This window comes from Anneissia japonica, unplaced genomic scaffold (assembly GCF_011630105.1).
Source record: "Anneissia japonica isolate Jap-2015-1 unplaced genomic scaffold, ASM1163010v1 scaffold287854_len485379_cov200, whole genome shotgun sequence".
Taxonomy (NCBI): Eukaryota; Metazoa; Echinodermata; class Crinoidea; order Comatulida; family Comatulidae; genus Anneissia; species Anneissia japonica.
Genome location: NW_022732005.1, coordinates 400,997 through 421,580, shown reverse-complemented (window position 1 = coordinate 421,580; position 20,584 = coordinate 400,997). Strand labels below are relative to the sequence as shown.

General features: G+C 34.7%; 1 protein-coding gene across 1 annotated transcript in view; it reads left to right on the top strand.

Annotated features, from left to right (window-relative positions):
* The window catches only part of LOC117115532 (BMP-binding endothelial regulator protein-like), a 56,916-nt gene extending 37,234 nt beyond the window's left edge, over positions 1-19,682 (top strand). The window contains exons 11-14 of the mRNA XM_033259372.1: positions 12,712-13,035; positions 13,237-13,585; positions 15,942-16,072; positions 17,916-19,682. Coding sequence (XP_033115263.1) covers positions 12,712-13,035; positions 13,237-13,585; positions 15,942-16,072; positions 17,916-18,094 — 983 coding nt within the window. The 3' untranslated portion in view covers positions 18,095-19,682. The remainder of the gene's footprint in view (positions 1-12,711; positions 13,036-13,236; positions 13,586-15,941; positions 16,073-17,915) is intronic.
* Positions 19,683-20,584: the final 902 nt, after the last annotated feature.

Here is a 20,584-nt window from a genome sequence, read left to right as displayed (position 1 = left end):
CAAAGACCATTTTAAATCTATATTAAAGAGCAAAACGATCGCAAAACACTGTCGAATTGCCTACCGTCGCATTAAAAAAATAAAAAAGACTAAAATACGGACCCCATTTTCGAACATTTAGGGTCGGTCGGACGGGGCCAACACAATATTTTTTTTTTATTTGGCCTCATAGTGGGCAACTGTCTTCCTGCTAGTATTACCGAGCTCCAAAACCAAAGAAGGGCTGTGATTTTATTTATGCTTTAAAGTGTGAAATAGGATACATCGTATTTTTTACTTACATTTTAATTTTTATAGGGCCTATTACGTTTAGATCAGTAGCCTTCAATATCAGCTGCGTTCAATACTAAAATCAGCGTAAATCAACGAAAGCCCTGGATTAGAAAACTTAAAACACTGATGGTCTGAAGATTGAGACTATTATGAATAATAACAATGGGAAAAAAATGACATTTAGGAAGCAGGTTAACAGTAGTTAAACAGTTCAAGTAAAAAATTAGTATAAAATACAAGTATCATTGTGACAACCTTGAATTACGGTACACGTCAACTTCAATACTTGACTCATTTCAAATATCTTAAGGCGTATTTCTTTCCATTCATTTCAAACACTAAATAAATCATTTGATTAAATAGTATCCTATTTGTAATAACATTACTGATCTAAGTACCAAATTCTAATAGTATTAACATGTATTGTAACGTAATCTGTTTTACAGCGTTACTATATTTCTAAAACATACGCAGTAGTATAGTACTTCCTTGATCATTGGAGATGTTCCAAATATCGGGGAAACAATAAAGCTACACAAAGTCAATTGAATGAATAATAATTATAAGTATCATGTCACTAGGCTATTACAGAAACAACTAAAAATATCGTGTTTTTTTGTGTTTTTTTTTTGTTTTTTTTTTTGTCAGCTTTTAAAAGTCACATTTTCCAATAGTCTGTTATGTTTCTCTGTTCATGCCAGTGCATGGTGGTGGCCTAGACTTATATTTAACCTTATGCTGCAAAGACATTGTTTTAATATTATACACAATATTACGTTCAAATGGGATCGGTTCGACACTCGTCTTGGCCATGAGAAGTTGCGAATTTTGATGTTATGTATCCCCCTCCTCTTGATTAAAGATAAGCTTAGACCTAAGGACTAATAAAGTTTGGTATAAATAAGTCCTTAAAAAATAAAAAATAAATGAATAAATAAATAAAAAATAAATAAAATTGTGTATGGCGATTTGATTTTGGCGCCCCCTCAGTTCGACGCCCCGGGCACGGGCCATGTTCTGCATCTTTGTAGTTACACCACTGCTTTTTGGTTTTTTTTACCAACTAAGCAATGGGTCGGTTGGTTTACTCTCTGATATTCTTATAATAACACGTTATTATCAGTTTTGCAATCTATGATCTTTGAAGATAATTTATGGCCTACGTAAAGTGTTAGTAACATCTCCATATGCCTATTACGAAAGATGCTTTAGGCCTATGGTGATTTCAGGAAAATTTGTTTGAATCACTATTTTTTGAATCACAGTTCGAGATTTTGAGGGTGTTTGGACTTTGTAGCTGGCTGACGTTGTTAAGCGTAGGCATTTTAATCGGACAAAATTAACGAAAGAAAACGAAATGGATGGAAATTCAACTACACTGTGTTCAATTTTTAAAGTTAGAGAATGTGGCTTATGGCATTTATTTTGTATTTAATGAATCGTTTAATAATAATTATTATTATTTATTTGTCCTCTTTCTGAAGATGGGAAATATGGACTTGGTCCCTGGGGACCTGCGACAGCCGTAGTGGAGCGCACTCGACTTAACTACTGTACAACATAACGGACACAAACATTGACCTTAGCCCGCCAAACTTTCAATATAAGGGTTATTCGAGGAGCCGAGCGGTCAGACTCCAATTATAACTCGACCTTGGTCTGAACCGGTGTCTTCAGCTTAAGAAGCAGAAACAAAACCTCTCATCCAACCGCTCAGCCATTATGACCTCATCTTCTTCAGTACTCAAGATTTTGGGGTCTGTTTTATTAGCCGTATAGATAGTCACCTATATGTCCCATGTTTTCGTTAAATATCAATTTATCAACTATTTCCTTACGTCATCTCGTATTGCTCACTTCTCATAACACCTGACTATGTTTTTTAAAGGTAAATCAATAATATTTAAAAACTTTTTCAAATAGTTTCCCCTCCCCCCTCCCCCGGTTGTCGGTCATTGTCGCTAATTATTAGGCCTAATTATACATTACTAGCGCAGTCTGTCAGCGTTGACAGGCGCTTTGTCATTCCGTACGAAAAATAAAGCTTGGGGCTGGTTTTACATTGATTGATGAATTATCCACTAAATATTATGAGAATTTTCAACACCTGCCACATAATTTTTTTAAAACATGTTCCAGGGGCTTTCCCTAGGGAAGGGTAAATATAGCTTCTCAAGATTATTTGGTAATATTTGATTGAGCAGTCCAAACGTTCTCTCTGTCATGTTTAGCATTATTTAGTTTCTGCTGGCACTGTCGACCAACGGACATTATTCTCTAGACCCTCATTTCTCCATTAGGCCTAATAATCTGTTTACAGCGATGTGTTTCCAAAAGGAGATGCATAATGTACCTATGTAAATGTCACTATTTTAGGATATCGGCCTTGCCAATCATTGTATATTATAGCATAAAAAATGCAACTTTATTGACTGAACATATTTCTGGGTCGTGCACAATGTACGGTAGTTGGCACTGATTTGACAACAAAATGTTAATGACATTCTCGTAGACAAAACGAGCGGTTTGCTTTCAGGAATTATTATTTAAGGTGCATTCATACTGATCCTGAACTTTCAGCACCGGAAAGCCTGCCGAACCGACCAGAAAACGAATCAGTGTATGTATATTGACGCTGGCGTACAGAAACGCAGTGCGAATTCGTTACGTATCCAGTCGTGACAGCATTCGTCTGTTTAGGCCTAAAACTATATATTAAGTAGGTCTGTCTGTCATTTCGATTCATGTGTCACATTCACTATTTATCGTTAAAGCTCGTTTTCAATTCACATAAATAGGGCCTACTGTTGTTGTCAATCTATTGGTAAATGACGTGGGTGCTAGTCAGTTGTGGAAACCACAGAAAAAATGACAAAATGTAGGCCTACTTAACCCGTGCATTCTCCATGGCGTTAAAATCTCTATATGTTAGTGGTGACAGCTTATCGCTGTAGGGAACAAAACGTAAAATGTTTATTGTATCTTGTATTTGGCTCAACATTGTCACGCCATAGTCCAATTAGACTTGGGTACTATGTTTTGCTAATGTGTATTTTTCTTCGATTAATTTATTTGTGTTTTTCAACTATGTTTATGCATATCAAACGGAAGCTTGTGGTAATTCCATTGAGTTACTGTGTGAACCAGACAGATCAGTCCCGTTAGATATAGGCCATAGTTTGAACAGTAAACTCTTGAAAGAATTCGACAAAAAAATACACAGTAATGTGAAATATTAAGGGAATGTATGTGATAGCGTAATGGAATAGCTCAGTAGTGGTTCCTTTACTGATAATGATGATGCTTGTGTCTTAAAAGCGCCTTAAGACGTTTTTGACTTTGGAAGGCGCTATATAAATACATGACCATTGATGATGATGATGATGATGATTACGTGGAGGAAGAGGATGATTAATACGAAGATTATGTTGAGCGTGATGATGATGATGATGATAATGATTGCGATGATGACTAAGATGATGATGATAATAATAATATCGATGACCTCTTTAGGATGTTTATTTGTTCCTTCTTTTTATTATTTAAATGATCAATATATTATAAAGCTGATTGTTAAAATGAAGATCCGACTTTATAAAGGCGCGTATTTAAGAAAATAAATGTTTAGGACTAATAGATAAAATACCGAATCGAGAATAATTGGTTAGATCATAAGATCAATGTAAATATATTTTCATGTGAACCTTAGTGCCAAAACGTGTTTTTTTTTTTCGGTTTTGTTATTCTGTTTCTGGCTTTTACCTGTTTTGTTGTGGGATCATTTATTTAAATAACACCACAAATCCATATAGCTTGGCATCTAATTCTGAGGTATGCATGGTTGAAGGTGCAGTTTGTAGCATTTTCAGACCATGTTGGTTTATATTTATCTCGTTGTCATTGAATTGCATGAGTGAAATTTATCTGTCAATAATGTCTGTCGAGTGTCGAATTATGAATTCATGTTGAGACACAATGATTTATTATGAAATGTTACCAACTACAGGCTAGCTTAATCACGATTTGATCCGCTTCATTAGGACAATTTTCTTAATCTTACAAAAAGATCATCACATTGTCGGATTCAAGAATTTAAAATAGTGGGGCGAGGAGGGGTAGGGGGAATTTTACAGAAGGTTGAGACTACTTCAGTTCGACCATGGTTGGGGCTGATGAAAGAAATTTTCAAAATTTTAGGGAAACAGAGGTGAATTCCCCACCCTTGCATCCGCCTCTGGATTCCCATTTAAGCATGTAGCTCTTGTAACGTATCATTTTGTTTTTACAATTAGTTCTATCATTGACCGCCCTTGCTTAGCCTTTAGTACAAATCGGATTAGAACAGAAAAAAAATGTGTGACCATGAAATTAATATAGATAATACAAAGCAAATAATTTACCGGTTTGTCAAATTGGCTGGAGAAATCTGTCTCTCAGATTGGGGCCTAGGCACGGTCGTCTGCAAATTTGAGAAACGATCGTTGTTAGGCGCGAATAACGGAACCGACGATATGACTTACTGTATTGGTTATAATAATTAGTATTATTTGTCCTCATTTAACTTGGAAATTGGAAATTTATTTGTCTTCATTCAAACTGGAAATTGAAAAATTGGGCTGGGCCTCTGGGGAATTCGAGGAAGCCGCAGCTCAGCGCCGCCCTTAACTATAACATGTTAGTGTTATGGATCCAAACATGTTCCTAACTCTCAATGTGAGGATTATTCGAGAAGCCCAGCGACTAGACTCCAATTAAAAACCGACGCTGGCTGGGTTTGAACCTGGATCTACTTCGTAAGAAGCGGGAACATTACCTCTCAGCCAAACACTCAGCTCATTGTCATTTTCGTACATTTGCGAAGTCTTCTTAGTAGGATCATAGGCCACCTTCCTAAGAGGCATATATGCTTAAAATAATATCGATGCCAAATTTTTAGGCCTGGGCTTATACACGATCATGTGCGGAGTTCGAAAACTCTGTAGGGTACCAAAGTGCCACTACGCAATCTCGAACTGATTTTCATTTCGTAAATTTGCTTAAACATTCCTAATAGGCCTTTATAAAAATATTAGGTAATAAATAATAATTGTAAAGAGGTACCAGAAGGTGTTTCTTCCTTCGATATATAATTTACACTCTAAATTATTTTTATTTGACGCGAGACATAATATTGAATGCCAATTTCCGGTCCACTGTGTGGCTATGATTAGTCTAAACGTACGGTTCGGCTGCGTTGCATTGGCGTATTGTTCTTGGGACTGCAGTGTTCTTGCATGGATTTGTTTCTCTCTCTTTTTCGAAGGCAGTCATCGCTCAAGCATTACATACATTATTTGTACTTATAGAGACGAATCACAGATAAGTAGGCGAGGCTTGTTAGGGGTGATATTTCCTCTTGACAGGACTTCACAATTCGAATATTTCATTATAACCCGTGAACGGTATTGGTGGAACACGCGTGCTAGATTTGTTACTGTTAATTTTTTAGAAACATGTTTTATATTCGAGCCATAAGCTGGCTAATCTTAGCTTTAACTTTGGTCGACGGTCTTGAGAAAAGTGGTAAGCTTAACGTTTCCTTTAATTGTGTTCATTTATGCTATATTCTGTTATTTTCATATCTTTTTTCTCTATGGACTTTTATTTTGAATGTGGTGAGTTCGTATAATTAAGACCATCTGTATTGTGAATAGAAGAATAACTTTCTGTTGGTTTCGTAATCATCGCATTATGTGGAAAATGAACATGACATGTATTACGGTAGCCTATACTGTTAATCATTTCTTTTTTCATTTCTCGCTACGCACAGAAGGTTAAAATTATCCGACTGCACAATGCCATCTAAAATGACACTTAACAGTACATTGAATACTGGTAATCTGCTAGTTTCTGTTTACCTTGAAAAACACACACCTATTGATTTAGATCGACTTTGTATTGTTTGTTACAACATAGGTCTAGGAAAGCATTCCTGGTACAATATAATTTAAGACCAGTCCAAGCCGACGAGCGTTGCAATAATAATATATTACTGTTGTTACTTGTTATCTTGCTAATAGTAATCATAAATCGCCTGCAAATTAGTCGGCCCATACATACAGTAGGTTCTTGGTAAACATTTCAATGTCATACCTTCGCTCTCACATTATTTTATTTTTATGCCTATTGCATTTTCCAATTGAATAGAACCTTCGCTTTGAGAAATCTTTCACTGACTTCATAAATATTAAAATAGATTTACCGTATTCCCTCTCGACGAAAAATATATCTATAAATATCAAAAGTTTATAACTTCTATAGGCTTAAGTCGATAATTCACAGTCACAAAGATAATTCTTTTAGCTATATATAAGCTGTAGACTCATGTTTTATTAAGTTTACAGACTAAACAATACGGCAAACATACCGTATATATTATATATATATATATATATATATATATATATAAATTTAAAGGCAAATGGGATAAACCCATAAAAACAACGAGCAGCCACATAGGGGGTTCCTCCTTGGCTTTACTTAAACACATGTCACTTGACATTGAATATATATATAACAATAATTACCTGAACATTTCAACTCACTTGAACATGCCTTGTTGTTTGATTTAATCGAATCAACTTACTCTTTCTGAACCTATTGCACCTCTGTATCCAACCTTTCCTGCTATTAAGATTATTACCATGTCGTGGCTTTGTACTAGACCTGTCTCTTATACACATCTAGATGTGTATAAGAGACAGGATATATATATCTGTCTATTCTTCTGTCATTTAAAGAAGGTTATACTCGGCTATGCTCCTTATCTACCATTCCATCTTTCAAATATATTGTTAATTATCCTTTTATCAATTTAACAAAACTGTCACGGTATCCCCACCCCATATCTGCCGTTACTAGGTGAGCCTATTATTCAACTATTTAATTCATCCTCCCATCCATCCATCGATGCACCTATACGATATCTATTGCAGGTCATACACCAGTGACAACACAAGTCCGAGAACGGGGTTAGGGTAAAAGGAGGAAGTAAATGACACTCGATGACCTGTTGCCCGAGAGAGGAAAATTTGAGGGTGATTGTTTGGGAGTCCGAAGCTCCGAAGTTTTAGCCATTATATAATCTATTGTTTTAAATGCTTTCACATTTTTTTAATATATTTTTGCTGCCGCTTGAGAGGGCGAATTTCCCTTTTGCCTCTGCATCCGCGACTAATACATTTGAAAACTCAGAGTAATCTAAATATTTTAATTATTTTATTAACAAACTCCTTAACTTTTCACTATCATGAAACACGTGCTGTCGTTGTTACATGCTTTAAAAACAAGCGCATTTACTTTTTTACATACATTAACTGGCCTGACAACGCTAGAGATATTTCGACGAAGTCCGCTACAACAATTCATTAATCATGTATTCTAAAGTGTTAAAGCCTAATGTTTCAATAATGAAAATATTCGCTGTCGTGTTAGCGCATGACTTAAGTACTCTATTACTGTATACCATATCGTCCTTTGCCATTTACTTCGTGCCGCATTTTGAGGTTACGCTTTTTAATTGCTGACACTCTTAACTAATCGGATAACAGCAATATTCAACAATTCTTGAAGAAAACCACAATACTACGCAGCCATTATGTGACGTCACTAATGTAAAACGGCAATACGTTGAAGATATCTATAGATCTATTAAAGTGGGCTAAAAAGTGGGTTGTTAGACTAAATAATTGTCAATGTATCTACCGCCTCTGCTATCGGCAGTAGGTCTAACGTCATCGATTAGGTATGAGTAACTTTTGTAAATAAATGTCGTTGCAAACTATTTATTAATAGCAACATTCCATCGGAATCGAAAGTTGCCCGTCATGTGACTAGGTTTTAATTAGTTAAAACGATGGTTTCCAATTTAAAAAAATTAAAAAAACATAAATCAATATACTTTAATCTTACATTTTAGATTTTGCTTATCAATTTTGTATCTCATCCGATATTTACCAATCACACTGATTGTAGGCCAAAAAATATTATACAGTCGATCCTTATAATAGACCTTTCCGGAGTGTCAATCAAACTTAACAACTGACTAATCAGAACAGCGCTAGGAATACGCGCGCGTCTCACAAACACACGTGTCGTCCCACAAACGCACGTGTTCGCCCATGTTTTAACAATGTCGCTTTGTGGGACCTTAGCAACAATATCCAAGGGGCGGGGCTTAGCGGAAAGGCCCATTGTGGAGGGACAATAGTCTATCTCTTTCTGAATAAATTCAACAATGATTTTTTTTTTTCATTATTTAAATTCAGAAACTTATGGAGTCACAATCATCTTTCCATTGTTTTTTTCTTTACGATAAATCTTCAGCTTCCGATGATGATTCAATAGGCCTATATTATTTTCTATTGATAGTCACGGATGTATTTCTATTACAACAACCGCTAAAGTTCTGTAATGTCATTGCAATATCGTCGACGGTGGTTGGAACAACGAGTGCTTTCTGGTACCAACACATCTGGGGCCTTCGACATCCGCAGTATAAAGAGGCCGACGTATGACCCCCAGATATAAGTTCATAGTCAATGTGAAACACTGAAGGAACTTGTAACTGAAAGAACATACTTAAACTACAGTACTGATATTAGCCGTTAGGGGGTTCCTCCTTGGCTTTACTTAAACACATGTCACTTGACATTGAATATATATATAACAATAATTACCTGAACATTTCAACTCACTTGAACATGCCTTGTTGTTTGATTTAATCGAATCAACTTACTCTTTCTGAACCTATTGCACCTCTGTATCCAACCTTTCCTGCTATTAAGATTATTACCATGTCGTGGCTTTGTACTAGACATTGACCAGGAAATACAAACTTTAATACACACGTCTTCTGAGAATTTCCCCAAATTAGAAACAGTTTATTGGAAACACATTCTTATTATTTCAGACAATACTACAGTCGGTGCAATTACTTCAGTTTATATTCGTATTAAAAATTCATTTCTTGTGTGTGATAGGCCTACTTATAGGCTATGACAAATAAGTGATACAAACACGGATAAATATCAATTTTGTGGATTATTTCTACTATGATAGTGTTTATAGTTTACCTCACCTCATTATTTTATATTTATATAATAATCATACTGAAGGGGCATGGAGAGGGTGTGTGATAAAGAATAAGTATAAAGGAAAGTATGTAAATGACTTTTTTAAGCAACAGGTAATTTTTTTACAAATCAGTACGTCACATAGGGTGGGGTGAGGGTTAGCAAAGCTAACTTTAATCAAATTTGAAAGGCCTGTCGACAATTACCGAGTAAATTAACACGTTTTCCCGTTGGAGCGAGATTGACACAGCTACACGCACAACATATGTTCCATGATATTGCACTTTCATAAAATTATGGGCATACCTGTTCACGATTAGTGGTGTGTGTATGTGATACACACACACACACACCACTAAAACTTTTAATCTGATATAGGCCTACGTGTGTATGTATACCCGCTTCGGTACAGTTCCAACGATAGACATTGACAAAAAAGCAAGGAAGCAAAGTGTCAACTCTAGATGTTTAAAAACTACTTTGAACTATTTAGAAAAGCCATATTAACAGTATTTGAAATCGATAGTTTAGACGTTTCACAGAAGACCTGTCATACGTTAGGTATACCATTGATTGGCATTGTCATTTTACTAAAGAAAAGGTTATTTTTATTGGTTTTTTGTGGAGTTATCAGTGAGATCTCGACCTTGTCCATAAGAATGGAATCATATTTTGTATAGGTTGAGATAAGATCGTTGACTCAGTCGTGTGGTTCGTAATTGCTCAATACGTACATGTTTCAATAATTTAGATTGATAACTTGTCAAAAAAAGAACAACAGTTCGAACTGACATCATGTCTGTTCAATTACAGGCACATAAAAGATTATATGAAGGTATTTGGACAGAGGTTAGCTTTTTGTTGGGTGAACCAAATCATAGTAGCAGATCTCACCTTGTTGCATATTCATTCATTTACAGCCTATTGCTAAAAGGTCAAACAGTTAAGTACTGTCACTGAAATTTTATTCAATTGGGGAAAAAATCAAGACAGTATTAAATTTTATGATGGACACAAAAATATTTTGAGTATGTTCTTTAAACTATAGAATCACTGACGCGTCAACTCGATGTCTGTAAAATATGACCATTTTACAAATTAAATAAAATTATTAATTGAAATAATTGCTCAATATATTATTCGTCTAAATCACTAAAGCACCAACCTAACTTTAATACATTTTCCAAACATTTTAACTCTCAGTATCTTTGAAATATTTTTTAAAAATTATATAGGCCCTTTATTTTTTCAAATGCGAAAGAAATTATTAAAACAAGGACTTGTTGTCTTGACTTTACCAAGCAGCAAGTATGCCTAATTTAAAGAGCTACTAAATCCTGAAAGATCGTAAATTGACTAATAGTAATATTAGCTATGGTACACCCAGATATTTCCAATTAGAACAAACATTTTGATAAAAAGTTACGGTGTGCCTATAGACCGGATTTTGTAGATAGAATGCGCGTGTTGTATAATTGCCACAAATATTGCAGTTCTATGTTTGAAATCATACCTAGTTGTCATAATATTAGAGGGGGTTTTGCATGGATGCTCATTAATATGATAATCTATGAAAAGAAGCAGTAATCCTTAGATGGAAAATGATGAAGTTGTGGGTAACCAGGTATTCAAGTAAACAGTAGTACAAATAAATTGCGTGACAGGGAAAAGAATATACCGACCCTGACCGTTTCATATACCACTATAAGTCACCATGATATGAATTCTTTAAAAAAAAAATAATAAAAAATTCATTGTTGAATTGGTGGACCATGAACAATGTATGAAATGAAGCGTTGCTAATGGCAAAATGTGTGTTGAAGCGCGCCCTCTAAATATTGACAGCAACCTTAAGGATATTAATTTTGCTTGGGTTGAACGAATTGAATGAAGTTGCTTGTGTGTAGATTACAAACGAGAAGACGGAAAGCTATAGTCAAATATTTGTATTGGTGATTTATGTTTTTCTCTCAGCGCCAACTTATCTTAAATTATCAACAATTTGTAACAGGGGATTTTCAAATAAATTTTCGTTGACAGTTTATTAGATACACCTGCAGGCTATCCCTAAACATATCATATTCGGCAAACCCCTAGTTTTTTGCACAGTAAATCATACATTATTTACAGTATTGTCGGATCTGGCATAACACACAATGCAGGCATATTCCTTCATTATTTCCTATGTTTATTTATAGAGCTTATGTAATAATGGTTTGTTGTACGTATTAGGGCATCATGAGCATATACACACAACAAACAAATTGAACATATTGCGCCAACCTTGTACTACGTTTGATAGTGGACGTGTGCTTATTTCGAGTATTACAGTATTATGTATGTTTCAACAACTTAAACCAACAAGTTTTTTTTTACTCCATACATTACCTTAGCTAAACGGTGACAATAGACTAGCTTTGTAAGCGTGGGAAGGCCCTGGTTTGTGTCTCGTCACCAGGTCACGTAATTTATATGGGATTTATTCCATAATGGAATGTTTAGCGAAGGTGTGAAAGAGGGTGACGAGGCAGAACGTGGTGTATCTGTGTTAAAGTATTTTGTGTAAAAGATCTACAATATTCTGTCTAATTTTTTTGTTGCTGGCACCGAAGGGTAAAATGACTCGATTTACAATTCGAGTTGACTTCACTAAGATTAACACTGCTTTCAATTGAATTCGATTCAAGCTAATAATGTTCAACATACCATGACAATATGTATTAGTGTATATTAATTGCCTAGATGAGATTTAAATCCAGGTTTAGTGATAGTATTATATTTAGAAAAAAAGAGTATAAATATTACTTCCGATTAATATACAATATCCAGTCAGAACCTTTCACACTAAAATCCTGACCTTTCACGGTTTACAAAGTAGCGTACTACAGGTGGAAACAGCTGACCAGTAAATGTGAAGGCCATGGGTTGAATTCCCACCTGAGTGTTACTTTCAACGTCCTGCTTATTGGGTAATAAGTTCAAATTTAAACAACATTTAATTTTTCTCGTATTTCCATATGCGTGTTCTGCTTTACCGTTTGTTTTGTCTTTGTAAATAACCTACTTCATATCAGAATGTCTATTATACGCACATTTCTGCATCATATCCGAATGAATTCTAAATTTATCTTTACATTTGGGACCACATCACCAGATGCTGCGCAGTAATATGTTCAGATTCGTTTCTGTGCAGTATTTACTCGTCAGGTGTTTAACAAGATCAATTGGATTTAAACATTTGTTGTTACAATTTTTTAAATGTTTATTTCTTTTTAATTTTGACAAAAAGGGGTGTTTAGATTGTTTTTATATTTTATTTCAACAGAGAATGGTGTATGTACTGTGTACGGTGATCCGCACTATCAAACCTTCGATGGGAAAGCGTATACTTTCCAGGGAAACTGTAAATACATATTAGCGAAAGATTGCGTGGGAAAAAGCTTCTCCGTGAAAGTTAAAAATGACGACCGTAACACGGGACTTTACTCTTGGACCAAAACGGTTTTCTTTTCTATCGGAAATTATAACATTGTATTGCTACCTTACTATAACGTCAAGGTAAACAAAGAGTTAATATCGTTACCTTACAGCCTCCGAGGTATTGATATTTCCAAGGAAAACACACTCATCACAGTAAAAACTGATATAGGTAAGGCACTATGTAATAATCTCTATTTAACCTTCGATACTTAAATCTAATTTTGCTAGTACCTATATGTTTTTTGTTTCGTCATCACCATCATCTTCTTCTTATTTAGTAAATACATTTCCAGTTACCAAAGTCATCATCGCTACATCACAGTCAAGAAGAACTTTTTTTATTTAAAATTGTATTATTGTTATTTCCTAGGCGTTTCAGTTGCTTGGGATGGTGACAGTTTTGCCGAGGTAGAGGTTGACACGTCGTACAAGGGTAGACTTTGTGGCCTCTGTGGCAACTACAACGATATCGGCAGTGACGACTATATGTCACCCGGTGGTGAGGTTCTAAGAAGTACAAATAGTTTCGTGAATTCCTGGAAAGTGGGGAAGAACAGCTGTGAAAAGAAATCTAAAGACGAACCGAAGAAACCGATGAATTTTCCATGTCAGAGAGTCAGCACAGTAAAAAGAATGAAGGCTCATATGATGTGCAAAGTTTTAAAATCAGACAGCTTCAAAGAATGCCGTGAAGTTATTGATTATATGAATTACCACAGGTACTTAATCACCTTAATATGTGTGTTTATGTTTGTTCCGTATTGATAGTAGTTATAATAATGTAATACCCAGAAGTGTAATAGTGATGTCATGTTGGCTCCGTAGTATACTGTAGTTATAATAACGAGATTGTTAATGTCAATACTTAATGGTTTTGAATTTATAATATTACGAAAGTTTGTTTCAACAGATTACATAAACAACAGATAGAGGATCATGGAAATAAGGATAAAATTAAAATTTTTAAAATAAGAAGTATTTAAAATTATTCTTAAGAGTCAAAATGAAGATTCAAAAAATATACTGAAGAGGGCGTTTTCAAAAAATAATTGAGGTATAGCGTATCAGGAGGTGCATAACATATTATTGGTACTATTATATATGTCAGTACGACACTATCCCATTATGCCTACTATAAAAATATACACGACTAGTTTTACCCAGGAAAATGGATATCGATGTTAATGGTATATATTGCAAAAGCTTATTGTTCCAACTTGTGGTGTTTTCAGATGTGAACAGTGAGATGGAACAGTTTTCCCATCGAGAGTCGATTCAATTATGGTGGTTTAAATTCCTCTATAATTGTTACGATTTCAGGGCTTTCATTGTCTTTTAACTATAAAACATGTACCAACCGGTTCAACTGAGTTCTTTTTGTGAGAAGTTCAAACTAAGTGCTGTCGTCACACAAAACGATAATTTGTAATATTTGTATACCTCGTGGGAAATGGAACTTAAATATTTTATAGTACGTGGTGTAACATCACGTGACTATAAGTTATAATGATCACCACATCTTAGTGTTGAAATTGCTTTATTAGTTAAGCATTAATGACGTGATTCATCAAAATCAGCGTGCGCGTCCCAATTATAACAAATGTGACAGAGAGAAGTTAGTGATCGAAAATAGAAGAATGCTTAATGTTGATTCTATGCATAATATACTGGTAAATATTGCCAAAGGGAAATCATTTCCATAAGTAGGTGTTATCAACAAGGCAGGCGTAAATTCCCTCCATGTACCATCATCTCTAACTTAATTTAGCAATGTCATCTGTCGACAATTCTTTTTACAATGAAATAGGAAATCTGGGTATGCGCACAAGGGGATATCCCGTCCCTGCACACCACTGTCATATCTGCATATATAATCACAGGTCAAAGTGATAGTCTCACGAGTTCACGCCATACACCATGAACTAACCGTCAGCGAGTATAATTTACATTAAAATCATCAGATGGAGAATATTATAATGTTTTCATAATCAATGGGAATTTAGAAAGGAAAATCAACTCGCTATGCAAGAAGTGGAAACACGTTCCACTGACAATGTTCAAACATAAAACAGAATATCTTGTTTTGTAACTAAAGTTGTACTATTGGCCTATCCGAGTAGGCCTACACGGCAGTCCCACTACTCTAGGTATTATTTCAAGGTTACTATTTTATACATTTATTGCCAAATTTGCTAAACATTAAAGATTACGAGAATCTACCCGTTAGGTGTGCTTTCCATAACACGGGCAATTGCAAAGGTTATGGTTATCCATTTTGGAAACAAATCTGGTCTTGAACTCCAACTGATAATGCGTGTTGTTTGGACAATATTTATGTTAGATTTACACTGGCTCTTTAAGAAGTTAACTAAACAAAATGAGTTCAAATAAACGTTTTATCTCAGGATATAATCTACATTATTGGTTTCGAAGCACCACATAAATTGTAAATATACTAGGCCATATAAACGTTCACGATCATACAGTGTCAAAACCATACAATGTTCGTCTGCTTGACAGTTATATACGACATGTTCAGATGTTAATTATTGATTATAGATTTATCTAAAGGACATGGCAAATCAAACCTCACTAAATTCAACAGGGATATAATAAAAAATGAATAGTGAATACAGTATAATCACTCAACTTTAGCTGACATAATTGTAATGAAGCAATGTCTAAAATAAAATTGAACTGCCCTTGATATTGTTCCTAAATATCACAGTGCTTGACACAATTTTCTTCAAAATAGTCCTATGATCTGAAAAAAATGAACGGAGGAAATTCTATGATTGAAATTTATTTAAAGATTTTAATGTCATTGTATGTCCTACGTGCTGAGATTAGTTGTAAATGAAGTTCTTTCCTCACTGGATTAACTTATTTACCTTTGCCAGGAAAGATGTAAAAAACAACGAAGATAGGTTATATGAAATGGTTAAATCCAAGTACCATCTTCAAAGTGTCTGTAGCTCAATGATTTTTGACTTCCATGTTTTTTAAATTAGATTTAATAGACATGATTTTCTTTATTGCCGGTGTTATCAATTTGTGCTGTTTTGTTTGTTTTAGATCGTGTATAGTTGATATGTGTGAATGTCCCGAGAACAAGATGTGTTCGTGTGAGGCCATAACGGCATATTCCAGAGCCTGTGAACGCAAGGGAATTAAAGTTGACTGGAGTCCCCAAGCTGAATGTGAAGGTAATTACTAATAATTAGGATACATTTCTACTATCATAATTATCACAGGTCTGTGTCACTTATGAACCTGTTTCTTATGAGTTTTTATATGTCAATCCTTCTTTCCCGGTGTCTTTCCCCAATCATTGGTCACAGATTCCAATTTACAGTTCTGTTCCGTCTCTCACAGATTCGTTGACATTTACTTTTTAGAAATTATATTACAAATCGTCAGTTCTTACACGATGACACAGGCACGTAATAGACACAAAGGGTTAAGCACTGTTGCCCTAAATCCCCACAGATCTAGGACCATGCTGTTTAGAATATTAACGAGACGAATGATAGACATGTACAGTGTCAAACTACCTTTCTTCCCCCAACCCAATGGAATTGAATTTGCATTGTCATGGGTTAAAACATTACGCACATTTTAAGTGAAAAATACACCTTATGGGAAGTTATGGAATATGTCAACGTCAATTTGTAATTAAACGATAAACTGTCGTACTTATCTATTTACTTGATAGGGTCATTGTGTAAGGCAGGAGAATGCCACTTTGCGTTTAAAATAATGTTTAAGTTTGTTGAATCTTGTAAACAGTTTTTGACCCAAACAATGATAGGCTTGAATGTTATTTCTACAATGGTAACACAATAATATAATTATTATTAAAATGTGATAATTTAACATTTTAACTAAGTTAACACCTATACAGTATACTGTACACTAAAGTTTTTGTCTTATTTTAGATTTGGTGTTTCTAATATTAAACCTTACTAGTAATACATAAGAATGTATCACATCCGACATAAATATTAGTATGATAGCCATAATAATGAGTGTTATGTGTCATACGTGCTTTGTAAACCATCAGCAAAAAGTACTACATCCATGCATAACACAAAATATATAGGTTATAAGGTTTTCGTAATTGTAGTAATATTTGACACATCTGAAAACAACAGCACGTTCCCTCGTCATTTGGAACTAAATCCAAACTTAGTACCCGTTTAAAGTTTCAAGAAAGCGACTTTAGCTATCTTAGCAGGCTCTTAAGATCAAACTTTCCATCTTTCAAAATTCAAGAAATTTTGAAAAAGGAAAACGCTTTAATGCGGCGAAGGCATTGATAAAGAAAAGTCTCTCATTTTCATTACTCTTTAAAGATGTATATGTAAACTGTTTTCTGAGCTTTAAATAGATGTACAATCATAGCGCATAATACATGCTTTCTTAAAAACCTTTTGAACTCACAGCAAAAACTCCTAGTGCGCTTAAACAGACCTACATCTATACCAATGTAACTATAGATTGCAATCATTAGGTTGTAGAAAAGATACAAAAAGAGAAAATGTCATCATAATGTTTCTAACATTTTGATAGTCAAATAGAAAAGGTCATCATAATGTTTCTAACATTTTAATAGTCATCTGTTGATAAAAGAGGCATCTGCATTGATTCATCATCCATTTTCAGCTAATCTTGCCAAAATATAATGTCTTCTTCCTGTGGACATAGTGTGCGTGCTTTTAAAACTGTGCTTATGGAAGCGTAGTAATTCTACCATTATTTCTTCATATTGAGGACGAGCGCTTTTGGTAATTTTTCCCGCTGTGTCATTATTTTAATGTAAGGGTCAGATTGAGGATTGCTGCACAGTTCTCATTTCCATGATTTGTGGGTCTACACTTGAAATAATGTGCAAGTCATAAGGGAATGCTTAAATATTACTGTGGTGGTAAGCGTGAGAGTATGTGATTATGAACTGCTACAGTTAATCCGTTGCTGCTACTAAATGTTGACCCACAGACGGATTTGACAATCAGTAAATCAATAAACTCTGTTTTTTCTTATTTTTAGCTCAAGTTTGCCCAGAGGGCGCTATGTTCGATGTCTGCGGGCCAGCCTGTGAGCGAACCTGCAAGAACAACAATGGCAACTACCAATGTGATAAGCCGTGCGTTGCAGGTTGCCACTGTAAAGCCGGATACGTAATGCATAGAAATAGGTGCATAAAAGCGAAATATTGTCCAAAGTAGGGCTGTGTCCGAAGGATAGCCAGATTGCGGTAAGGGGGAAGTAAAGCTATCGTTGTGGACAAAGTAAGCCAACATCTGCAGCATCCTTAAGCAAAACCACATATTTGCCAACGCATTGGAGATCAAACTGGATATTCACTTAACAGATTTCAACAAGGTGTACATACATTATTGTATCAGGAACTATTAACCACTTGGGCAATGTATGAACGATCACACGCCTGATTAAGTGTACATGCCAACCGTTTCCACACCACAATTGATTTCTGATGTATTGACCTCTTCTGCGAAATATAGCACTCCGATGAGATAATGATTCAGCAAAACTAATAAAATAAACGCAAGAGTACATCGGGTAGACTTCCCCTGACAATGACTGATCCTTTCAGTCAGTACATTTTCTGATCACAACATTATTATGTACATTCATGTACAGTATCAAGATATATACAGAGCTCAACAGGTTGGTGAATGTTTGATATCGAATGCTGACTGTTATAATTAGTAGACTATGGACCGTCATGATGTGTTACTCCTGGGATCGAAATGCAACTTCAACAGTTTTTGAGAAAATATTATATAGATACCACTTCTACATTGTAACAGCTTGTATTTTTCAAAATGTAATGACAGGCTGCAAGTTCTATCAATTTCAATCACTTGAATATCCAGTTTATTTCACTCTTTAGCCTGTATTATATTCCTTCAATGGCTTTAGTATTTTCTACTAGAATTGTGATTAATCTATATTTACCATCAGCAGTCTTGTTTTTTGTAATATTTGCATATTTTTACAAATAGTTGTTATATAAATGATAATTTTTATTTATTTAAATATTAATAATAATAATAATAATAATAATAATACAAACTATTCATTTACTCTTAAAAATTGAGATTTCCTAGACCTTCGCAACGTATTATACCGCTACCTGTCCAGCCAAAGTTTTTATCGAAATGCAATTTTTTACTGTACGCCGTTGAACAATTATTGTATTTAGAAGTAATTATATTTGATACATTGTAACTAACGGCATAATGTAACACTATGGTAGGATAGGCAGAGAGATATGACAGCGAATAATGTGGTTATGAGTAAATAATTTATTGATTGGATTTTGAGTGCGTCGGAGTGTATATAGTTTACAAAGTGACGTGACGTCATAGCCAGATTTCTTCAAAACAAAAAGCAGTTTAATTATGAATTTACGTAATCCTATGATATTTATCTTCAATAAATCAAATTCCGAACTATGGTAGGTTACTAATTATAGCTTGTAATTTTATACTTTAAATACTAATTCACTCATAGTGTACATTTAGAAATGAGTGGTATAAATATGTATTATTAATGTAAAATATGAATATTATAATATTCTGGTTCTGTGATTAAGTATTCAAAAAAATTACGGCATGTATTTAACTTATTATTTCAAATCCAAATCATAATTAAACGTCGCTGTTATTCGTTTACTTATGTTATCCACACGTTTTGAAATAATTTCTAGAATAATATTTATTTCCAGTTCAAGAACAAGTCTGGCGAAGGTATATTTTATAATAAATTCCACTTTGAACGAAATCAGAAGATGTTTTGTTTAAATTGATTCAGTGTTTGAGCACATCAGTATACAAATGAAATATACACAAAACCTTCTTCATGTGAAAATATTAAGCTATGAGAATGGTAAAGGTAAAGGTAGGAGAATAACCCATAACGCGCAGCGTCATTGTGCTAATATTGTGTATGGGCGCGTGGTCCGTGAATACCTAGCGGCCGTAAAAAGGCCTTATAATAGCTACATGTTCACATTATTATTCACGGCAGGGGAACTATAGCATCGGAGTAACCCCCTACTCTTCCGAAAGATACAATAGATTCACATCGTAATGGCACGTTCAGTACCCGCTTCTACTAGGGGATCGGATTCATGATTAGTCACCAAGCGCAAGCTCGGTGGTCTGGTGGTTAAGACATCAGGCTAGATACCTGGAAGTCGTGGGTTCGATTCCCACTTGCGAACTTTTATCGCTAGTATTTGGGGACGTACTGAGTATTCAGTACGATAACACGTCAGGTAGGACAAAACATCAATCCTATGGCTTAAAAGTACAAATAATTTTCAAATAGTGTGGATTTACTGGGAGATATATACAGTCTGTCTCTTATACACATCTAGATGTGTATAAGAGACAGGAATCACTTTATATATGTGTGTATATATAATTATTGTTTATCTATGAATGAACCATAGAACAGTCCTAGTAACCGAAAGCTTGCGTGGGAGAACTTCAATTACAGATCACCAAACAATATTCAAGGTGTGGGCACCCAATCGGACGGTACAATGACACCAGCGCTTCACTCTCATTGTACCTTGTCTCGGATTAATTCTCTAAAGAACAAAAGTTGGTGTTCGCGTGCAGGACAGGTGACGCTATTTATTCAACTAGCACGTACGTTTTGTTTCAACACTACGCAGAATTCAA